This window comes from Aulostomus chinensis, chromosome 18 (assembly GCF_037954235.1).
Source record: "Aulostomus chinensis isolate RoL2024-O1b breed Wild chromosome 18, RoL_Achi_v1.0, whole genome shotgun sequence".
Lineage (NCBI taxonomy): Eukaryota > Metazoa > Chordata > Actinopteri > Syngnathiformes > Aulostomidae > Aulostomus > Aulostomus chinensis.
In genome coordinates this window covers 5,252,042-5,274,531 of record NC_141337.1, presented here as the reverse complement: position 1 = coordinate 5,274,531, position 22,490 = coordinate 5,252,042, and the positions used below count along the sequence as shown (strand labels likewise).

The 22,490-nt window shown below is 40.3% G+C and overlaps 2 protein-coding genes across 4 annotated transcripts in view; one reads left to right on the top strand and one right to left on the bottom strand.

Annotated features, from left to right (window-relative positions):
• Positions 1–22,490, bottom strand: part of xab2 (XPA binding protein 2) — a 59,001-nt gene that overhangs the window by 5,679 nt on the left and 30,832 nt on the right. Inside the window, exons 1-7 of one of the 3 annotated variants that reach the window (XM_086186016.1) lie at positions 17,542–17,560; positions 3,117–3,229; positions 1,336–1,484; positions 1,080–1,203; positions 781–978; positions 368–502; positions 86–250 (exon numbers count right to left, since the gene is read on the bottom strand). In XM_086186016.1, the coding sequence (XP_086042142.1) occupies positions 86–250; positions 368–502; positions 781–978; positions 1,080–1,203; positions 1,336–1,421 (708 nt within the window). In that variant the 5' untranslated portion in view covers positions 1,422–1,484; positions 3,117–3,229; positions 17,542–17,560. Of the gene's footprint in view, positions 1–85; positions 251–367; positions 503–780; positions 979–1,079; positions 1,204–1,335; positions 1,485–1,839; positions 1,998–3,116; positions 3,230–17,541; positions 17,561–22,490 lie in introns of those variants that run through there. The other 2 variants (XM_086186017.1, XM_086186015.1) reach the window with 2 other exon arrangements.
• Positions 7,022–19,407, top strand: LOC147244803 (myosin heavy chain, fast skeletal muscle). Its single transcript, XM_086185174.1, has 39 exons — positions 7,022–7,226; positions 7,346–7,489; positions 7,657–7,813; positions 7,952–7,979; positions 8,075–8,186; positions 8,267–8,359; positions 8,449–8,512; positions 9,423–9,521; positions 9,604–9,707; positions 9,811–9,949; positions 10,059–10,177; positions 10,281–10,430; positions 10,513–10,683; positions 10,776–11,082; positions 11,280–11,350; positions 11,455–11,542; positions 11,630–11,747; positions 11,846–11,969; positions 12,064–12,200; positions 12,323–12,578; positions 12,786–13,028; positions 13,120–13,296; positions 13,416–13,561; positions 13,693–13,783; positions 13,870–14,259; positions 14,603–14,729; positions 14,810–14,928; positions 15,416–15,612; positions 15,698–15,881; positions 15,972–16,137; positions 16,353–16,477; positions 16,573–16,881; positions 16,962–17,165; positions 17,252–17,377; positions 17,491–17,661; positions 17,767–17,871; positions 17,944–18,039; positions 18,150–18,281; positions 19,396–19,407. The coding sequence occupies exons 1-39, from the start codon at positions 7,023–7,025 to the stop codon at positions 19,405–19,407; spliced, it is 5,805 nt and encodes a 1,934-aa protein (XP_086041300.1). The 5' UTR covers position 7,022.

Sequence of the window (22,490 nt, the reverse complement as noted above, 5' to 3'; positions counted from 1 at the left end):
TGTCACAATTTAAGAGGCTATGAACAGTACATTTAAAATAAATAATGAAAAAAATGAGAATTATGATGTGAAATAGAAACAGAACCTTTTCAAAGAGGCCACTTCGGATGTAGTAGTCAGCTAAGGAGCACCAAAGTTTGCCAAGCTGGTCTGTAAAGCGAGTCAGGCCTCCACGGATGATGGCGCCGACATTTAGGGAAGTAACCTTATCAGGGTTCTGTGAGATCAGGTCGCATAGCTCATGCCACAGCTGTCACAAAATTTAAAAAAAAAAAAAGAAAAAAAAAGAGGAAAACATTTTTTAATTGTTAAAGTTGAAAATACCAAAATACTGTTAACTACTTAGCAGGGAATAAGGAAAACTCACTTGGTAGTTAGATTTGCCTTCTTTGGACACAAAACTTTCATCATTGACGACAGCTGCTAAACGCACAGCTGCTTCATCCAAGCGTCCAACAGACTTTAAGTACTCAATGTATTCCTCCGAGTTTTCTGGAGAAAGCTGCATGGTACAAGGAGCATATGACACATACTGAGAACTTGAACATACATGTCGAGGGAAAAAAAGGAAAAGAACAAACATTTCACCACTTAGTCATGTTTTAAACCTCATTGACTAAATAATAATGGATATTCTTCTGAGAATTTTCAGTCTCACCATACTGTCACATGGGTGTTCGCATCTTGCCAGGTAAATATGTGTACCTTCAATGAATAATACTTCTACTTCAGTGACATCCCACGTGTTGAATGGGACTGAAACGTGTTTGATGCTCTCACCTTAAGGTACCTGCGGTACACACGAATGGCCGTCTCAGGCAGGGGCAGGTTTCGGACAAAGCGGAGATACAGAGGCCAGACACGAGGGTGCTGTGTAACCGGGAGAGCTCGGAGCGCTCGGTCGAACGTCCGACGACTTCTTGTGATCTTACACTGACCCACCAGGAACTGGCAGTAATCAAGCCATATCCTGGGCATCTGGAGTGAGGGCAGATAGTTTTATGTCAATCAAATTTCTACATGTACCATTTCCTTGCATCACCAAAATGTTAGGTAGCGATATCTAAACAATGTATCACCTTATGCATGAAGACCAGTGCCCTTTCATGGCAATTGTTAACCTCTTCATAGACTGGTTCAGAGAACAATTTCCCTTTGACTTGTTTTCTTCTCTCTCTCAGGTAGTTGTACCATAGTTTATAGCTGTGTGGGAATTTAAAAAAAAGAATTTTAATGTCACTTTATCTAACTCTTAGAAAAGTCTGTTGTGTTCTTTAGGTGACTTTTCTAATTCAGCAGCTGAACAGACGATGCTCTCCGCATAAAGTCCATTACCTCCCGGGGAGTTCTTTCAGAGCCCGCTCATATATCATGTTGAGGGTGGTTTTGGCTCCATTCTGTTTGAATTCGATGTAACGCATCCAACATTTGACCGAATATGGGTTCCTGATGATCTCCTCCTCATAAGGTAGATCGTCGTCCTCCTGAAGAGCCAGAGATCACATCGCACCTTAAAGCTCAACTGTTAACCTTCGGTGTTTCCCAACTGTGGCTGTTCGCTCATGTCAGGACAGCCGTTCAAGTTACAGCCTCCACACAGGATAAAAGGAAGCGAGTTTCAACAACTTAGCACGGAACATAGCAATGTGAGCTTATATAAGAAGCCCTGTTTTTTTTTTTTAACTATCGAGGAGACGAACAAAATCAAAGCCATGAACCAAAACAATCTTAACCTCAACAACGTTAAGTTAACGTAGCAAGTTAAGTTAGCGCTCAAGCAAACATTAGCCCAGCTCATTGCCGACTAACGGCAACTAAAGTAGGTGGAAGAAAACTTACAAACATAACATCCGTCTTTTCGTTTCGCGTTGGCATTTCTATCTTTTAGAAATTGTCCGTTAAGAGATGAAATAACAATGATAGCTTTAGCTAATGCTAGCTAGCACACGTCTCAAACTAGAGGAGAGGCAGCCTTTTCTTCTTCTATTGCGTTTGGCCCAAAAAAAGGGGGGGCCTTAGGATGGAGTACCGCCACCCAATGTTCTGGAGTATGAACTATCCATCACCGAAGCCCTTTATAAAATTGAAAGAAAGAAATTAATATCCTGTGCACTATTCATCAAAATTGAAGGAGTTTCCTCCGAGGATTTCTTTTGCATACTACTGATATTTTGTTCTCCATTCTCTCCTGCTGTATTCTTTTCTCTTTCTTTGGCCAAAGTGGAGCCCGCCACGGAGTTTACTTCTGACATTCCTATTAAACATGATCCACTGTTCCATCCTCGCCACAGCATCCTCAACTTCCATTATAACTATTTTGCAATCACATCCAGACAGCTTCAGACCAGCATGGCCCCTCCTTGGACGAATAACTGTGTCTTCTGTATGTCTGTCTTTCTTTCTTTTTTATACTCCAGTCCCAGCCCACCCAACCAAGTTTTAAAAGATATCCATTCATCCCGCCACCCTCTTTTGATTGGTCCTTTAATCACCTGGGGTTTCTAATGTACTAACTTTTACTTTGATGTGAATTCTTCTACTTTTCATGGCCCTTTACAAGACTCTATCTTGAAGGTTTATTACACCTAAACACTCATTGCTGTTTGGGTAGAACTCTCATTCGCAGAGCACTTACAATTTTAAAGGGTTATTCCACCTAAATAATACTTCATGTCCAAGCTGTGTTAGTTGTGTACTTTGAAAGCCCCCCAATGACACACACAGTTTGTGCGACAGAGGAGAGGACCAAGCGCCTGGCTGCTGGAAATCTATTTGAAGTTTATTGGAATTTGAGGGGGCCATGGGTTTTACGTCCTCACAAAATTGGTAGAGTATTTAAAACACAGTGTCTGACAGTGGAATCGCTATAGATTTTCATGGGGTAAACTGGAGAGTGGGGAGCATTTAATTCTGGAACAGCCACAAGTCACTTTAAAACACATCTGAGCGTGAGAGACAGAGATCATGTTGCTTCTGCCACCTTTGGTGATGAGTTTTTCTCACTGCCTGAGATGAATGGTGATGCAGCTGACACCACTGGGTTATGGGGTTACTTCCAAAATAAAGGTTAAGGTGTCTTTCAATAATAATATGAGTGAATCTTTTATAGCACTCACTGTAATGTTGTGCAGTTGCTATGGCAGATGGAAGTCCTCTCTGAGCCACACCAGCACACGCCAGTCCTCAAGACCTCTGCCTTTACCCATCAGCGCTCGCAGTGTCCTTTCACCTACACACAAACCCCCACAAGGATAAGAATACCATGTAGTGTAATTATTCTACCATGTAGTTTAATTATTCTGATATTCAATTTAATTTCACATGTAGGCAATACTTGAATACACACACACACACACACACACACACACACACACACACACACAGAAGCCAGCTGTTTCTGCAGCTATGAATAGATCACACAGAGAGAGGGAGCAACCAGACCCACCAGCTCTCACTCAACCAAGGCCTGAACAAGTGTTTGGCTCACAGCAAATATATAGTCTTTCTTCCATGCACGTCGTGCACGCACATATGGGCACGCACACACACACACACTCACACACACACACACACACACACACACACACACACACACACACACACACACACACACACGTTGACTTCCATTGATATGGACAGTGTAACCCAGGCCCCCTTAATGATGAACCCAAACCATAAACTAACCTCTATCAACAACTTAACCCCCCAGGAACTAAGAAACTCTGTTTTGCCACATCAGGATTGGTTTTTGGTCCCCAGGAGGACTAGCGGTTCTGCTAAGGTGTGTGTTTATACCAGAAGAGGTCTCCAATATATGACAAAAAACACGTCAAACACACACAACCTTGTACTTATATCTTTGTGATGACTTTCATTGACATAATGCATTCCCTAGCACCTTCCCTTAAACTGAACCGTCTCAACTGAATGCCTGACCCTAACCCTGACCGTAACCCGATTCAAACTCCGACCCTAAAACCAAGTTATGGCCTTCAAACGGCCCTTTGAAGATGTGAGGAGCAGCTAAAATGTCCTCACTCTGTTTGTTAAATACGTATTCTAGTCCTCAATATGTAGCAAGTACAAGAACACACACACACACGCACACACATACTGTATATACAGTACAAGCAATTAGCTGATTAGTCAGTTGATGTTGGTGACACGTCATTTACATAACACTTAGAACTCCTGGTGTTAAAGTACAATTTGTACAGCAACCAGTGATTTACATTGAAGCTGAATTTCCTCATAAAGTTTTGTTTTTTTTCCCCAGACCAACAACAGCAGGGCCTTACAACTCCAAGAAACCAGGAACGACCTGTGTGTGTCAAAGGTGGGCAGAAAAGTTCAATAAACACAATGTTGTCATTTCCATAAGTCAAACACAATGTTGTGTTCAGCAAGATAATCAAATGAACCCCACTTCCTCTTCTTTTGCTACGTGTTGGCAACAACGGTTTTTAAGACAAATGATTTGTTACTCACAAGTGTGGTAATTACTGACTGTATTTTATGCTGTAGGAAAAAATATGGTAAAATATCAGGCTTATGTCGACCACTGAAACTTTTTCAGGCATTTAACCACACACCCTATTCAAAAAAATCCCACTGACTTTAAAGGCGTAGGAACTGGATTGTCATTATTACTAAATCGCTTCCAGGTTTTAGAGCTCACGCACAAAAAAATTAAATAAATGAAAAAATTCACTTGGGGGCGGCATGGCTCGGAGGGAGAGTGACCAACTAGTAACTGACAGGTCACTGGTTCGATCCTCACTTCCCCCTGGTGACCATGTCCAAGTATCCTTGAGCAAGATACTGAAGCCCTAATTGCGCCTGATGGCCCTGTGACGGACTGGCGACCCATCCAGGGTGCACCCCCCCCCCAATGACAGCAGGGATAAAGCTGGTTGGTCTCTGAGGGACATTTCAGACATGCTTTTTGTTTTTCAATGCCAGGAGATTTCGCTTGTCATCCCAAGAGCCCTAAGCCTTTTCTAAGTCTGGTGAGATGACATTCAGCAGATACATACATAAGTAATGAAACAGCGCACCTGCTGACCCACAACAACCCCCCTGCACAGCTTCCTGCTGAAACTAACCATGGGCCTTTTTGGTCAGAAAATGTTAAGTTAAACTTAAATTGTGCTTAATCACTGTCTTTATTTTGTTTTTCAGAGAAGCCCTTTTGAACTGCTTTCATATGAGATGGTGTTATATGAATACAATTAGAATTAAGAATTGTTCAAGGGGGTGTGGGACAGCTGGCGACTCTTTTTCTGGCTAAGTAGGTCATTTCATTCAGGAGCTAATGTCAGCGATGTCTCAAAACCAGAGTCAAACCCTTTTCCCTGCACACAAATTTTCCATAACAGCAACGATATCCTTTGAATAAAATCTAACACACAGCTAAACATCTTTGATACTTGAGCAGCACTTATAATAGGACTTATCTCAGTCGAGTTGGCTAATGTTCTATGCGTCCTTTAAAGTTCCTTTTATGGAAGGGTGTGATACTGCTTGAACTTTATGCAAAGGGCCCTACATTTATTTTTTATTAGAGGAATACGAGATGTACCACGGAGAACTGCAACCATATACCAGCATCACTTGGATGCTTCTCCAAAATTACATTCCATAGCTAGCACTGCACGGTTAATTACAAGGGTTAGGAGAGACAACCTCATATTATATACCGATTATAAACTGATGAAATCCTCCTTAAGCACATCAGAATCCAAATTTATTACCTTTATTGGTGTAAATTAGAGTTTTAAACCCAGGCACATCTATTTTGAGACATTCTTAGGACATTACGATGGCAATATTTATGAGCCGAAGTTCAGGTCAAGCTCTATGAAAGATATTAAAGGACAAAACTAAAATTACATGGCATGACCCTTCAAAAATATATGTTAAAATTAGGGATTTAAGTAACTTAATAAGTGTTTGCTTTCCCTTTACATTGACAATACACATGAAAAGGAGCTCTGAGACAGTTTATTATTATATTTCAAAGATTTAAAAAATGTATGAGGTCAGACACTCAATGCCATTGACATTTCAAAGCATCCCAGAAAGGGCAAGGACTTAAGGGCTGAAAAACAGATATCAAAGCACAACCCATTAAATAGATAATTTAAACATGCATTTGCAATCACAACTTTCCTCCTAGTTTTTTTGAAAATGTACCAGTATTGAACCTAGCCAGCTTCTTCGTCATACAGTTCTTCAGTTTACTTTTCTAGTTAAGTTTCATATCTTTGACACAAAAAGCTTACATGTCACAAGAGGAGTCTCACGATGTCACAGATGCTTGACCAAATTGAGTCCTGCAGTGCTGCTGACCAGACAGTCTGGAGCCTATAAAAGCAGCAGCTTCAGCCTCCTCGGAGAACTGACAGGCATCTCACCCAGGTCAGTGCTCATCGTGTATGATTTCCTCTCATTTTCACCGCAGCATTTACTGAATTTGACAATGTTTTTAATTTAAGTAATCTTGTATATTATCATTTGATGATGTTATAAATGTGAAGCACGAAATTAATTTTGCAACTGCTCTTGATGCTTTAAGAACAGCAAACAGTAATTTATAATATATAATATACTAAAAGGGTAAGATTGAATTCATTTTTATTTTGATTATTAGATAATCAAAATATTTTCAAAGCAATTGTTCAGCTTAGTGATGCAGCTTATTATTGAACTGAGATAACTGTAAATTTTTACAACATTCATGTTCACTTGGTTTGGTATAAATTTGGTTCTGTTGTCTTGTAAGCACCAGGCAGTGTGAAATCATTTTACTTTGGGTTCTGTGCATTGATCATCTTTCTTCAATATGAATATCTTTAGACTGCAGCATCTACTGTGCCATTCAGCTGGGATAAAATCAGGTATGCTGCGAGATCATCCATAACATCAGATACAGATCTTGCATCTGAGTAATCTAAAATATGAGAACTAAAATCTTAAAAGTAATTCACACTCCTGTCTTTAGCCCTCTCTAAGGTGCCATCATGAGCACAGACGCAGAGATGGAGGCCTTTGGGCCTGCATCCATTTACCTCCGCAAACCTGAGAGAGAGAGAATTGAAGCTCAGAACACTCCGTTTGATGCCAAAACAGCCTTCTTTGTGACTGTTCCGGATGAGATGTATGTTAAGGGTAAACTCGTCAAAAAAGATGGTGGCAAAGCCACCGTTGAGACACTTACTGGACAGGTAGGTGAATGAGCACCTCATCAAAAATACTCAAAATGTCATCATATGTTATTGCACTGTTTCTTGGATAACATATCATCCTATTAATGTTCAATTCTTAAACTGTATCTTCCATGCAGTCAGTCACAGTAAAAGAGGACGACATTCATCCCATGAACCCTCCAAAGTTTGACAAAATTGAGGACATGGCCATGATGACCCACCTCAATGAGCCTGCTGTGCTGTATAACCTCAAAGAGCGTTTTGCATCATGGATGATCTATGTAAGTATTTAACATAAAATAAAAGCCAACGTTACCACACAGGTCAGCAATAACCAAACCTTTGCCAGAACTTACTCTAAATGAAGTCTGAATTTAAATGATGTGACTATCAAATATGGAGGGAGTGTGTTTTATCAGATGTAGAGTGAATAATCGTCTCTTTCCAGACCTACTCTGGTCTCTTCTGTGTCGTTGTGAACCCCTACAAGTGGCTTCCTGTGTACGACGCTAAGGTTGTTAATGCCTACAGAGGCAAGAAGAGGATTGAGGCTCCACCCCACATCTTCTCCATCTCTGACAATGCCTATCAGTTCATGCTCACTGGTAATGTATTTATATTATAGAAGAGGATCCATTTATGATGAGATGAGATATAAAACAACACATTGTAGATGTACAATGAAATGACTATTTTGAACATTAAAGTATTTAATGAGACATGAACTTATTTGTTCATTTCAGATCGTGAGAACCAGTCTATTCTTATTACGTAAGTCATGTATGAATAAATAAATAACTATACAGGGGGCTACAAGATTATGAAGAAGGACCAAAAACACTCACAGTGTCTTTCTCTTCCCCAAGTGGAGAATCCGGTGCAGGAAAGACTGTCAACACCAAGCGTGTCATCCAGTACTTTGCAACAATTGCAGTGACTGGAGCTAAGAAGGCTGAGCCAACACCTGGCAAGATGCAGGTATGTTTTTCTGAGAATAACAGTCTGAAAATAGCCTTATTATTAATTTCTCACTGACAACAAAACATATTTCATTTTAGGGTTCCCTGGAAGATCAAATCATTGCAGCCAACCCTCTGCTGGAAGCCTATGGTAATGCCAAAACTGTGAGGAATGACAACTCCTCTCGTTTCGTAAGTATAAAAATGGTAGCAAAAAAAACCCAGAAGCTATTACTGAGTAACAAACTAATAGTCTTGGCAATGTTTCTCTCATTTTCTAGGGTAAATTCATCAGAATTCACTTTGGAACCACTGGCAAACTGGCCTCAGCTGATATTGAAACCTGTAAGTCATCTTTACCTATGGTTTAGCTGTCTTTCTTCAAATTTTCAATTAAAAAACATGGGGCAACACCAGACAATACTTTTTATATCAAAAATAAATGGGAGCTGGAGTTAAATATTATAATTGAGGATGGAGAGTGGGAAACGATATGCATTGGATGTCATAAGGGTATTAATAGTAACATGTGGAAGGAGTTTGATTGGAAGATGAAGACGAGGTTTTTTAAGACACCCTCTATGATTTCCAAATTTGTAGATAACCCAAATGTATTTATTCTGTTAAAGAAAATGCGGAATAGTTGGCGACCATGTGCACATATTTTGGGACTGCCCAGTGATGCTTCCTTTTTGGAAGGAGGTAAAAAAAAAACGAGACAGATAAAGTTCTGGGAATCGACTTATTATTCACCCCAAGTCAGTTTCTTCTCGATTTAACTCCTAAAGATATGTACACCAGAGAACAAAAGTATCTGTTGCATATACTCTTGATGACCGCTAGGAAAATGGTGACAATAAAATGGATGAATTTACAGCCACCTTCAGTGGCACAATAGCAACAGAAGTTGGGGGAGGTGTATGGAATGGTGGCTTTAACTGCTCAATTATAATTAAGGTCTGATGTCTTTTTGAGGAGGTGGCTACCCATAACAAGATACTTCTCGAACTGAAGGGAACCCTACACAGTGCTGCAATATCTGAATTGTCCCTTTATTTATTCATTTACTTTTCATTCATTATTATTATTCAACTTCTGGACCATAATGTTTTGTCTTGTTTTGTCAAACTGTCATACACACTCTGTGATGCTGTCAAGGAATGTTCTGTGTTGTGTTGTTTTATGTTTAATAAAAATACAGTATGATATCATACAACATATATAGCGTATGCTGACCTTAATTTCTTGTTGTTAGATCTGCTGGAGAAGTCCCGTGTGACCTTCCAGTTGTCTGCTGAGAGGAGCTACCATATCTTCTACCAGCTGATGACTGGCCACAAGCCTGAGCTTCTGGGTGTGTTACATCAAAATAAATATAGAATAGGACCAAAATTAGTACAGACATTGACTTGTGTTTTTCCTCTATTTCCTTCCAGAGGCTCTCCTGATCACCACCAACCCCTATGACTACCCAATGATCAGTCAGGGTGAAATCACTGTCAAGAGTATCAATGACGTGGAGGAGTTCATTGCAACAGATGTAAGAAAACAACTGATGCTTGTTATGTTATAGGAGAAGTGTACTTTTGAAAACTGGTGACAAATGCTTAAACTCTAATGACTTTGCTTCATGTGCAATACAGACTGCTATTGACATCCTGGGCTTCACTGCTGAGGAGAAGATTGGTATCTACAAGCTGACTGGTGCTGTGATGCATCACGGCAACATGAAATTCAAGCAGAAGCAGCGTGAGGAGCAGGCTGAACCTGATGGCACTGAGGGTAATTCTGAAAATATTACTGTCTTGCACATTTTGCAAGGGATGAGTATCATATCTCATGCTGGGTATGTCCCACATCACTCACAGCTAATAGACTGTCTTTCCATCAGTGGCTGACAAAATTGCCTACCTTTTGGGCCTGAACTCAGCTGATATGCTGAAAGCTCTGTGCTACCCAAGGGTCAAAGTCGGAAATGAGATGGTCACCAAAGGTCAGACCGTCCCACAGGTGAGAAAAAGAAAATGTGTGTTACAAATTTAAGCAATATTGTAACTCTTGACATGAAAATGTGATTTGGGATGATTTCTTATGATACTGATTCTGTTTATAGGTCAACAACGCTGTCTCAGCTCTGTGCAAGTCTATCTATGAGAAAATGTTCTTGTGGATGGTCGTCCGTATCAATGAGATGTTGGACACTAAGCAGCCAAGACAGTTCTTCATTGGAGTGTTGGATATTGCTGGATTTGAGATCTTCGATGTGAGTTAAATGAAGACACTTGGTAGCAATACTACTGAAATGCCACATGAATATTAATTGATTATGTACTTGTGCACTGTAGTTCAACAGCTTGGAGCAGCTCTGCATCAACTTCACCAATGAGAAACTGCAACAGTTCTTCAACCACCACATGTTCGTCCTGGAGCAAGAGGAGTACAAGAAGGAGGGCATTGAATGGGAGTTCATTGACTTCGGTATGGACTTGGCTGCCTGCATTGAGCTTATTGAGAAGGTAAGCTAATTCTGTTGGTCAGTAATAATTCCTGCTGTCTGGTTGTCTGCTAAATACTTGATAATATGTGATATGTTATAATTTACCCCCAGCCAATGGGCATCTTCTCCATCCTTGAAGAGGAGTGCATGTTCCCCAAGGCCTCTGATACTACTTTCAAGAACAAGCTGCACGATCAGCATCTTGGCAAGACCAAGGCCTTTGAGAAGCCGAAGCCTGCAAAGGGCAAGGCTGAAGCTCACTTCTCCCTGGTCCACTATGCTGGAACAGTGGACTACAACATCACTGGCTGGCTGGACAAGAACAAGGACCCCCTGAATGACTCCGTCGTCCAGCTCTACCAGAAGTCTTCAAACAAATTGCTGTGCTTCCTATATGTAGCCCATGCTGGAGCTGAGGGTAAGAATATGTCATTACTGTGTGGTAGTGTGCTAATTCAAATAGTACGTTCATTAATTTTTAGTGTATAAGCATATACACCTCAATAATGAACAAAGAGTTAATCATTAAGAGGCAATATTTTTGGGGAAACCGCTGACACTCCACCAAATAACACACAGTCTGTGCTGTTCATAAAATGCTGTGTTGAAATATAGAGGCTGCCGGTGGCAAGAAGGGTGGCAAGAAGAAGGGTGGTTCCTTCCAGACCGTGTCTGCACTTTTCAGGGTAAGCTTCATTCATTCAGAAAGGTATTTAAAATAAATCTTAAAGAATAGATTTTAGGTGCTGGGTCTATGTCTGTTTGTTAAAAAGGATATTTCACGTCCTAGGAGAATTTGGGCAAGCTGATGACCAACTTGAGGAGCACTCACCCTCACTTTGTGCGCTGCCTGATTCCTAACGAATCAAAGACCCCAGGTAAAAAGCACTCTGACACAATTTGTGTACTACATGTCATACAATTGTGCAAAAAATGATATAAACCAACAAATTGATACATTTCAGGTCTCATGGAGAACTTCTTGGTCATCCATCAGCTGAGGTGTAACGGTGTGCTGGAGGGTATCAGAATCTGCAGAAAGGGTTTCCCCAGCAGAATCCTCTACGGTGACTTCAAGCAGAGGTGATATAGTTTTCAAGTTCACCTGTTGTTCTGAAGGCAATGTGTTTATATTGATATGTGAAAAAATATTATTTTTGAATTATTATTTTCTTGTGCAGATACAAAGTTCTGAATGCCAGTGTCATCCCAGAGGGACAGTTCATTGACAACAAGAAAGCTTCAGAGAAGCTGCTGGGCTCCATTGATGTGGATCACACTCAGTACAAGTTTGGGCACACAAAGGTGCATATTTTGTAACATCAATATACATGAAATATGACTTTTGTGCTTCTTGTCCAAATGTGGTTCCACATTTTCATTTGACTTGAAAACACAGGTGTTCTTCAAAGCTGGTCTGCTGGGTCAACTGGAGGAGATGAGAGATGAGAAACTGGCTGAGCTGGTGACCATGACTCAGGCTCTTGCCAGAGGATATGTCATGAGGAGGGAGTTTGTTAAGATGATGGAGAGGAGGTAGGACTATAATATTTTATGGTGAAGTATTGTGTTAGTTTGAATACTGTGCAAAGGACATTTTAGTTCACATAAAAATATATTGTTCTTGTAAAATGAAATGTTCAATTTCTTTTTTCTAGAGAGTCGATCTATTCCATCCAGTACAATATCCGTTCATTCATGAATGTCAAAAACTGGCCATGGCTGAAACTTTACTTCAAGATCAAGCCTCTTCTGAAGAGTGCTGAGACTGAGAAGGAGTTGTCACAGATGAAGGAAAACTATGATAAGATGCAATCAGACCTTGCTGCTGCCCTGGCCAAGAAGAAGGAACTGGAGGAGAAAATGGTTTCCCTGCTGCAAGAAAAGAACGACCTGCAACTTCAAGTAGCAGCTGTAAGAAAATTTTTTTTTTTACCCCTTTGTTTTCATCAGCTGCTGTTATTTTTTTATTGAATAATTCAGATGGAATAGAAATCACATCCACAAGTAGCCCAAATGGACACAGGAATTTTAAATGCAGTGTATGCATTATTGCATGCTTTCCTTCATTGTTATCTCAGACATTTAGTATTGGCTAAGACACATATGTTCAAAATATAGGAAACTGAGAACCTCTCAGATGCTGAGGAAAGGTGTGAAGGGCTCATTAAGAGCAAGATCCAGCTCGAGGCCAAACTCAAAGAGACAACTGAGAGACTGGAGGATGAAGAAGAAATCAACGCCGAGCTGACTGCCAAGAAGAGGAAGCTGGAGGACGAATGCTCTGAGCTGAAGAAAGACATTGATGACTTGGAACTCACCTTGGCTAAAGTGGAGAAGGAGAAACATGCCACTGAAAACAAGGTTCCATTTATGAGTTCCATATATGAATTCTCTTTTATAAAGATATGGACATGTTTCAACTTCATTTCAACAACTTTTTTCAATACTTCAGGTGAAAAACCTGACAGAGGAGATGGCATCTCAAGATGAGTCTATTGCCAAACTGACCAAGGAGAAGAAAGCCCTCCAAGAGGCCCACCAGCAAACACTGGATGATCTCCAGGCAGAGGAAGACAAAGTCAACACTCTGACCAAGGCCAAGACAAAGCTGGAGCAGCAAGTGGATGATGTGAGGAAAACCATAGCTTTTGATCATGAGTTTGGGTTCACAGCTTGTGTATTTGAAATCATACTCTATTACATCTACATACAATGACAATTTATGTGACCATAATGTTTTCTTGAAAGCTTGAGGGATCACTGGAGCAAGAGAAGAAGCTCCGTATGGACCTTGAGAGAGCCAAGAGAAAGCTTGAGGGAGATCTGAAATTGGCCCAGGAATCCATCATGGATCTGGAGAATGACAAGCAGCAATCTGACGAGAAAATCAAGAAGTAAGGGATTTTTACTTCTGTTCACATTTTGCAACAAATAAGATTTTATATGCTTCAGTAATTATTGCCCAGAATTTTACATACTGAACCCCAACATCAATTCCAACTATGATTTTACTCTCTCCATAAAGGAAGGACTTTGAGATTAGCCAGCTCCTGAGCAAGATTGAGGATGAACAGTCTCTGGGTGCTCAGCTTCAGAAGAAGATCAAGGAACTCCAGGTAACACACCGTAGACAGCATATATATATTTTAAGACTTAGTAAATGAAAACTGCACCTTTTTGACAATACTATCATCAATCGCAGGCTCGTATTGAGGAGCTGGAGGAAGAGATTGAGGCTGAGAGGGCTGCTAGGGCAAAGGTGGAGAAGCAGAGGGCTGACCTCTCCAGGGAGCTTGAGGAGATCAGTGAGAGGCTCGAGGAGGCTGGTGGAGCAACAGCCGCTCAGATTGAGATGAACAAGAAGCGTGAGGCCGAGTTCCAGAAGCTGCGTCGCGACCTTGAAGAATCAACCCTGCAGCATGAAGCCACCTCAGCCGCTCTCCGCAAGAAGCAGGCTGACAGTGTTGCAGAGCTGGGTGAGCAGATTGACAACCTCCAGCGCGTCAAACAGAAGTTGGAGAAGGAGAAGAGCGAGTACAAGATGGAGATTGATGACCTCTCCAGCAACATGGAAGCTGTCGCTAAGTCAAAGGCAAGTCATTTGTTTGAAAGTGAGGGGTGTGAGATAAAAATTTAAAGAATTGCTCAATAATTGGATACTCTAAATTAACCCTTAGGTGTGACTGTGTGTGCGAATGGTTGTTTGTCTCTATGTGTTGGCCCTGTGATGGACTGGCGACCTGTTCAGGGTGAACCCCGCCTTTCGCCCATAGCCGCTGGGATAGGCTCCAGTCCCCCCGCGACCCTTAATAGGAATAAGTGGAAGAAAATGGATGGATGGATGGATGGATGGATGGATGGATGATGGATGGATGGAATTGCTCAATATCTGAACATGAATATACAATGTATTTATTATGGATGATTGATTTTAGGGCAACCTGGAAAAAATGTGCAGAACTCTTGAGGATCAGCTGAGTGAACTCAAAGCCAAAAACGATGAGAATGTTCGCCAGCTGAATGACATTAATGCACAGAGGGCAAGACTTCAGACCGAGAATGGTGAGAAACATGAAATTAAATTAAATGAGACCTGGAATGATGAATATCACAAATCACACATCCAACTTCTTGTCATTCAGGTGAGTTCTCTCGCCAGCTTGAGGAGAAAGAAGCTCTGGTTTCCCAGCTCACAAGAGGCAAACAGGCCTTCACTCAGCAGATTGAGGAGCTGAAGAGGCATGTTGAGGAGGAAGTCAAGGTACAATATCTGTTTTTATCCCCTGATACTCAATATTAATACTTGAACTAATCACTCCATTCAAAATTAAATTAATTCTGCAAAAGTACTGCTGCAAAAACATCCTTTTTTTTTAAATCATCAGAATGAAACTAGGTTTAATTTGTTGAGAATTTTGCAATAGCTGCTTATTTCCTTTTATTTATCAAACAGATTTAATATTCGATTGTATATTCGATTTGTGAGCTGAAACCACTGCCTTTAAGATTGCATTCCAATGAGTTCTTCCTTCTAGCAATCATGCATTTCACTTTGTATCAGGAACCGAAGTTGTCAGGTTAAAATCTTTTATCAAACCTACCTGGACCACAAAAAAAGATCCTGAAGAGGATATTAAATTTTTTTGTGGTAACTGGTACCCTAAGCACTTCTTTTAATTTCAAAATGAACCTTTCTGACATTTAATTGATACATGAGTCATTAAAATGTGTCTTGTCACATTCATCAGGCCAAGAATGCCCTGGCCCATTCCGTTCAGTCGGCCCGCCACGACTGTGACCTGCTCAGAGAACAGTTTGAGGAGGAGCAGGAGGCTAAAGCTGAGCTCCAGAGAGGAATGTCCAAGGCCAACAGTGAGGTGGCTCAGTGGAGAACCAAATATGAGACTGATGCTATCCAGCGCACCGAGGAGCTGGAGGAGGCCAAGTACGTCTCTGTCTTTCTGAGTTTAAATCCATTTCAACTGCTTGCTTTTTAAGGTATCATTTTAACATCTTCCTCTTCACTACAGGAAAAAGCTTGCCCAGCGTCTCCAGGACGCAGAGGAGTCCATTGAGGCTGTGAACTCCAAGTGCGCCTCTTTGGAGAAGACCAAGCAGAGGCTGCAGGGTGAGGTGGAGGACCTCATGATTGATGTGGAGAGAGCAAATGCTCTGGCTGCTAACCTTGACAAGAAGCAGAGGAACTTTGATAAGGTGATATGAAATCACAATCAAATTTCCCTGAATAAAACTCAAATCTACTGAATATCCTGTTATAATTGTTGTTCATCTATATATTTTAAGGTCCTGGCAGAATGGAAACAGAAGTACGAGGAGGGCCAGGCTGAGCTGGAAGGAGCCCAGAAGGAGGCTCGCTCTCTCAGCACTGAACTGTTCAAGATGAAGAACTCTTATGAGGAGGCTCTGGATCAGCTGGAGACCATGAAGAGAGAGAACAAGAACCTCCAGCGTGAGTCAATGCCACAATATATTTTTACTTCATAAATTGATCAAAATTCTATTTGTAAAGTTCTCTCTTGACCTGTTATGATGCAATGTAAATCAGCAGCTTTTGTAGAGGTTAAAACTGTCACACCTGTTAACTATCAAGAGAATATATATTAGGTAACAGATACACAGCACAATCTGAGTTTTTCTAAAATAATTTTGTCTTTTAATCTACAGAGGAGATCTCAGACCTGACTGAACAGCTTGGTGAGACCGGAAAGAGTATCCATGAACTGGAGAAGGCCAAGAAGACCGTGGAGACTGAGAAGTCCGAGATTCAGTCTGCACTGGAGGAAGCCGAAGTAAATATCTAAATTCCAACATCTGACTACCTTTATAATCAACTGCAATTGTACTAATTTAGAAAACATTCAAATATTCAAACTTTTTCCTTTAGGGTACACTGGAGCACGAGGAGGCCAAGATTCTTCGTGTTCAGCTTGAGCTCAACCAGATTAAGGGTGAGGTCGACAGGAAGCTGGCAGAGAAAGATGAGGAGATGGAGCAGATCAAGAGGAACAGCCAGAGAGTGATTGACTCCATGCAGAGCACTCTTGATGCTGAGATCAGGAGCAGGAATGACGCCCTGAGAGTCAAGAAGAAGATGGAGGGAGACCTGAACGAGATGGAGATTCAGCTGAGCCATGCCAACAGGCAGGCTGCTGAGGCCCAGAAACAACTGAGGAATGTCCAGGGACAGCTCAAGGTGAAGTTTATTGAATTGTTTCATAACATCAAAAAGATGAGGTACAAAGGATATTCAAAATGTTTTTCCACTGTTGTCAGGATGCCCAACTTCACCTTGATGATGCTCTCAGAGGACAGGAAGAAATGAAAGAGCAGGTTGCCATGGTGGAGCGCAGAAATGTCCTGATGCTGGCAGAAATCGAGGAGCTGAGAGCCGCTCTGGAGCAGACTGAGAGAGGCCGCAAAGTGGCTGAGCAGGAGCTGGTTGATGCTAGCGAGCGTGTTGGACTGCTTCACTCTCAGGTTCATATTCAGTAATTTATCAAATCATTCATGCAGAATACCTTCTTTAATTACAAATAAATCTATATTGAATTTTTATCATTCAGAATACCAGTCTCATAAACACCAAGAAGAAGCTGGAGTCAGACCTTGTCCAGGTCCAGGGTGAAGTGGACGATGCTGTTCAGGAAGCAAGAAATGCTGAGGAGAAAGCCAAGAAGGCTATCACTGATGTGAGTTTTCAGCTCTACACTTGCTATTTTCTAAATGGTTCACAATGACTATTTTGTGATTATAGTAAATATATTAAAAATCTCACTTGATTCTTGATCTTTCATAATTTCAGGCAGCCATGATGGCTGAGGAGCTGAAGAAGGAACAGGACACCAGCGCTCACCTGGAGAGGATGAAGAAGAACCTGGAGGTCACCGTCAAGGACCTGCAGCACCGTCTGGATGAGGCTGAGAGTCTCGCCATGAAGGGTGGCAAGAAGCAGCTCCAGAAACTGGAGGCCAGGGTACGAACTGTGTAGAAATCATTTTCTGGAAGTGGAATCGAACAGTTTTTCTGTTATACATTCTGCTTTAATTCTGATGTTTTATGTATTATGATGATTTTACAGGTGCGTGAACTGGAAGCTGAAGTTGATGCCGAGCAGAGGCGTGGAGCTGATGCTATTAAAGGAGTCCGCAAATATGAGAGGAGAGTGAAGGAGCTCACCTACCAGGTATTTAGAATTTCAATAACTGCATCATCTTCTTCACTGGATTTTCATCACTCACTGCCATAATCCTTAAAGACTGAGGAGGACAAGAAGAATGTGCACAGACTGCAGGATCTGGTGGATAAACTGCAGCTCAAAGTCAAGGCCTACAAGAGACAGGCTGAGGAGGCTGTAAGTGGAATACATCGTCGTGACCAATCATTTACGGCTGAATCAATAATGATACCACTATTTACTCGGTTGTACTGTAACTGTTCAATTACTGCCTTCACACTTCACAGGAGGAGCAGGCCAACACTCACCTGTCCAGGCTCAGGAAGGTCCAGCATGAGATGGAGGAGGCTCAGGAACGTGCTGACATCGCTGAGTCCCAGGTTAACAAGCTGAGAGCCAAGAGCAGGGACATTGGAAAGGTAATTTGACTGTTGTGTTATGTTTGCATAATTACAAAATCATTTTTTCAAAATGAGAGCGCTGATTTTGCAAATCAAAGTCACACCTCACATCGTACTCAAATTATGTCATGTATGTATTTCAGGAAGGTTAAATAACAATTCCCCCTTCTTTTAGGGTGAGTCGGCTGAGTAGGAGTCATCATCCAGTTCAGGTCTTTGTACAGTGTGTTCATAAAATATGAACCATTGGTTGAGGGCTCTTTTACATTTCAATAAAAAATACTAATTGTCATCCTAATCTGGAATCCTGTCATTTCTCACAGATATTTTTTTTCCCCAGAAAAACGTTACACCTCAACATTTAACGGTAAAACTATGGTTAACAGTGTACCATGTTGACACAAAAATACAAGAAAACCCAAAGGCACTCTCTTCAAAACACTTACAATGCTTTTTTATTGTAATAGCATGGCGCCATGTTGTTTTGTAGTGCAGAATCAGCATTATTCACTCATTACCATGCTATCAGTTTGGCCAATATGAGCTACTTTATGAGATAAACTTAAAAAACTAGCAGCATGGTGTCAAAATAAACTGTGCTTTGCAATTAAGACTTTGGTGAAAGGGATCCACCTTTACTTCATATATCTTTAGAGTATTCCATGTGGGATTGAAAAGTTGCTGTGAAGCAGTTCTTTGTGTGTGTTTTCAGTTTCAATTTATAGAATGGATTGCTTCCATGTAGTACAAAAACAATATAATTACATTTAAGAATACAATTTCAATGTCTACTCAAATATTTAGATGCCACACACATAGATTCATTAACATTTCCCAGTGATAGTCACGATATAAATGAATGCATAATAATTCCAGAGTAGTGTACGTACAGTTGTAGTTGCCACCTCCACTGTGAGATGTGGAGCTGATTTTGAAATACTGTTTGGACGATGGCATTTGAGATATATAGCTTTGTCTCACCTGCTGAGAGAATGCAGAATTCCTCGTAATCCTTCAATGTGGTTTCAGAAAGTGTCAAACATGGGCTGGTGTAGGCGGGAAGTGGAAAGGTGAGGCAGATAAAGTCAGTAAATGTTTATTCATGCCAACTCAGTTGTGTTGCTGTTTGCAGGGTGCAGTTTAGCCCACATTCTGAGACCCAAACATAGCCTCAAATTTTTTGTCTAATCCCCCACAGATACATGAGGGACTCAGGTCTGGTAAAGTACGCCTGCTATGCAACTGAAATGTTTGATCTTGCCTCACAAATAGTATTATTTTAGTGGTAGTAGTAGTGTCTTATTGAGTGGTGTGAAATTACTGCTCTGTATTATTTCTGTTGCCGCAATGGGCTGTCAGAGTCAAAGATCCAAAAGCTTACTATTCAGATATTATTACTTCCAAACATCATAATATAAATGCATCTCACATTATCAAGGCTTAACAAGATTATGATGACGAACACAGGCCTGCCTTGCATGCATAGTGCTCTATTTGGGATGCCATATATGAAATAGCCAGCCACACATGGCTATGCACTCAGTCCCCTGGAAGAAATCAAAGCTTGAATTGGAATCTTGGAGCCAAACGAGTCATCTCTTCTCAAACATTTGGCTACAGTTCATCTGCTGAGAGGATCTCAGATAACTTTTGCCTGAGTAGGGATGTTCCCTCTTCCACAAGGGAATATTTGGTGACATGGAAAAACATATTAATGTCACATAAGCATAAAGAACAGTCAACACAGCTGATACACTAAAGTACATTCTGTTAAACACAGAATCCCAAATGCCATCAGAACAGGTGCAACATGTGCCAATGTACCAATAACTTAGTTCACAAATGCAATGTACATGTGATCATCATCGAGGCTGTCTGCAACGCAGAACAAACATAGCAAAATTCCATTATGAAATCAAAGTACCAGGAATCACAAGGAGGGATTATTTAACAAGGCAGAAAGGTGAAGGTAGCTGCTCTGGTATAAACTCTCTACATGCATAGAGAGCACAACATGTAGCACATATAGCATCTTAGATTAATGAAAAAGAATAATAAAAAAAGATATTTGGACGTGATAATGTGAACTTGTGTAATTATCATCAGCAAATAAGTTATGAAGTGTTTTAGAATCTATTTTGTCCTGTATTTTGAGCCCTCCCCTTATCTTCTAAAATGAACTAATGAGTCCTAAGTGCCAATCCTGAAATGGGTCAAAATAACAAAGTTACAATGATTATCCCACTTCTGAAACAGGTAAAGTGTGCATATGCTTGTATAGGTTAGATGGAGAACCAAAACTGACTTAAAATCCCATCATGGTCAGACCTGCCAGGACACATGTATCATGCGTCTCAGACAGATGTCAGCGTCTTGTAGTATCAAATGTAGCCAACGGGATGAAATTCATTTTGCCTTGTGTGGAATTTATTTTGGGCCTGATCTCAAATGAGTTGCCAGCTGTTTACATATCCATTTACGGAGACTCATAACAGGCCATTGAACTTCTATGGACTGTACCTCATCTTTAATTTTATTACAGGAATATGAGATGTGCAAGATGTGCCACAGTCAGGTAACTTTAGAACACAAATGTGTGTGTGTGGTTCAAAAACTAATTTATTGGATTGCCAATTTAAAACCAAGAATGCCATATAATCTAAATTAAAAGTGGTTTAATTTCCTAATTGGCAATTTTATATTTATACAATTTTGTAATAGTTAACAAGTGCAGTGATATGTAATGATATGTACTCTTAAGTACGACTGGGAAATACACCTGTCAAGTTTTACAGGCAGAATTGACGTTTTGGTGAATACTAAAAATACGATTTAATGTATTATCAGGCACTGCAAATCACACAGATTAAGTAAATACTTTTTTTGAACAGAAGATAACTATTAACAATAACTGAACACTGAAAAAGTGTCTTTTATGGTGTCATTCGAGGATGAGGGTTCTTTCATCTGAGAGATCTGAAACATGCAAGTGTCCTGCAACTGTATACCAATGGAATTTAGATGGGTTTCCAACCTCCAAAGCTTCCCAAAAATAAAATTAAGGATGATAATGTCAATGATCATTTCAATGTCTTTCCAAGCTGTTAAATTCCACAACTGTATATTTTTGGAATTGTTCACACACCATATTCTGCAGGATTTAATTAATGATAACATTAATGATCCATGTCTGCAGAAGCAGAGCCACAGTAAAGGAGAAAGCTTGTAGCTTCATAACTGTGTGCCTTGGAGAAATGAATAGACACATCTCCTTTCTCTGATATGCTCGACATGTATCATTCATCAAGGAAATCAAGTAAAGTCTTAATAGATTCATTAAACTCTTTCCCATATACTTTGTAATTTCTCCTCTGTTATTTTAAAAGCATGGTGTTCATACTCAATATTACTATTGAATTTAGCATGTTTACATTAGACTAAAAATAGTTTGCTTCACTGTATTTGAAATATATAATTAGCACTCAAAGCTTTCACCGTGCAATCATATATCAGTTGGTGTAATATCACACTGCATTTTTCAGATTTTAATTACTCATAATTGCTTACCAGCTCCACAAATATCACTGCTACTAAATAAGAAACAGGATGATAAGAGACCATGCCCAAACTGAGGGAGAGACTGCTGCTGAGCCGGCATTCCGACCCTCTATAAAAGAGGCAGCACTGGACTTCTGCATTAACTGATAGGCTTCCAGCACAGGTGAGTGTACTGACTGTGACTCCCGTCTGAATCCCTACTGATTAGTTGTTATGAATTACTTTTTTTTAATTATCCATGACAATCAATATGTTTCCTTAGTTCAAAATGAATTCACTCTCAGTTATTCACATTTAAACTGAATGGCATATCAAAATAATTTGAAGGTTAATATGATTTGAAGCGATTTCAAAATATTCTTAAAAAATGTATTGTACTTTATTTTAATACTTCTTCATTTTCTCTGTGTGTTACTATCCACCCACACAAAGTACGTTAATCCATTCTGTAAGAGATCATCATGAGCTAACTTTATCTCTGGTTGTGGATGGAAGTTTGGGGGATTTTCAACTTGATACATTCAGTAAAGTTTAGTAAATGTTTGATGTTTTGTCACATTCGTCTTTGATTGCTCGAAAGCATATGGGCCTTTTGCAGTTTTTTATAAAAGGAGATGAACAAACATGACTGTACTCATCCTGAAATAATCTTTTTATAGCCTCATAACA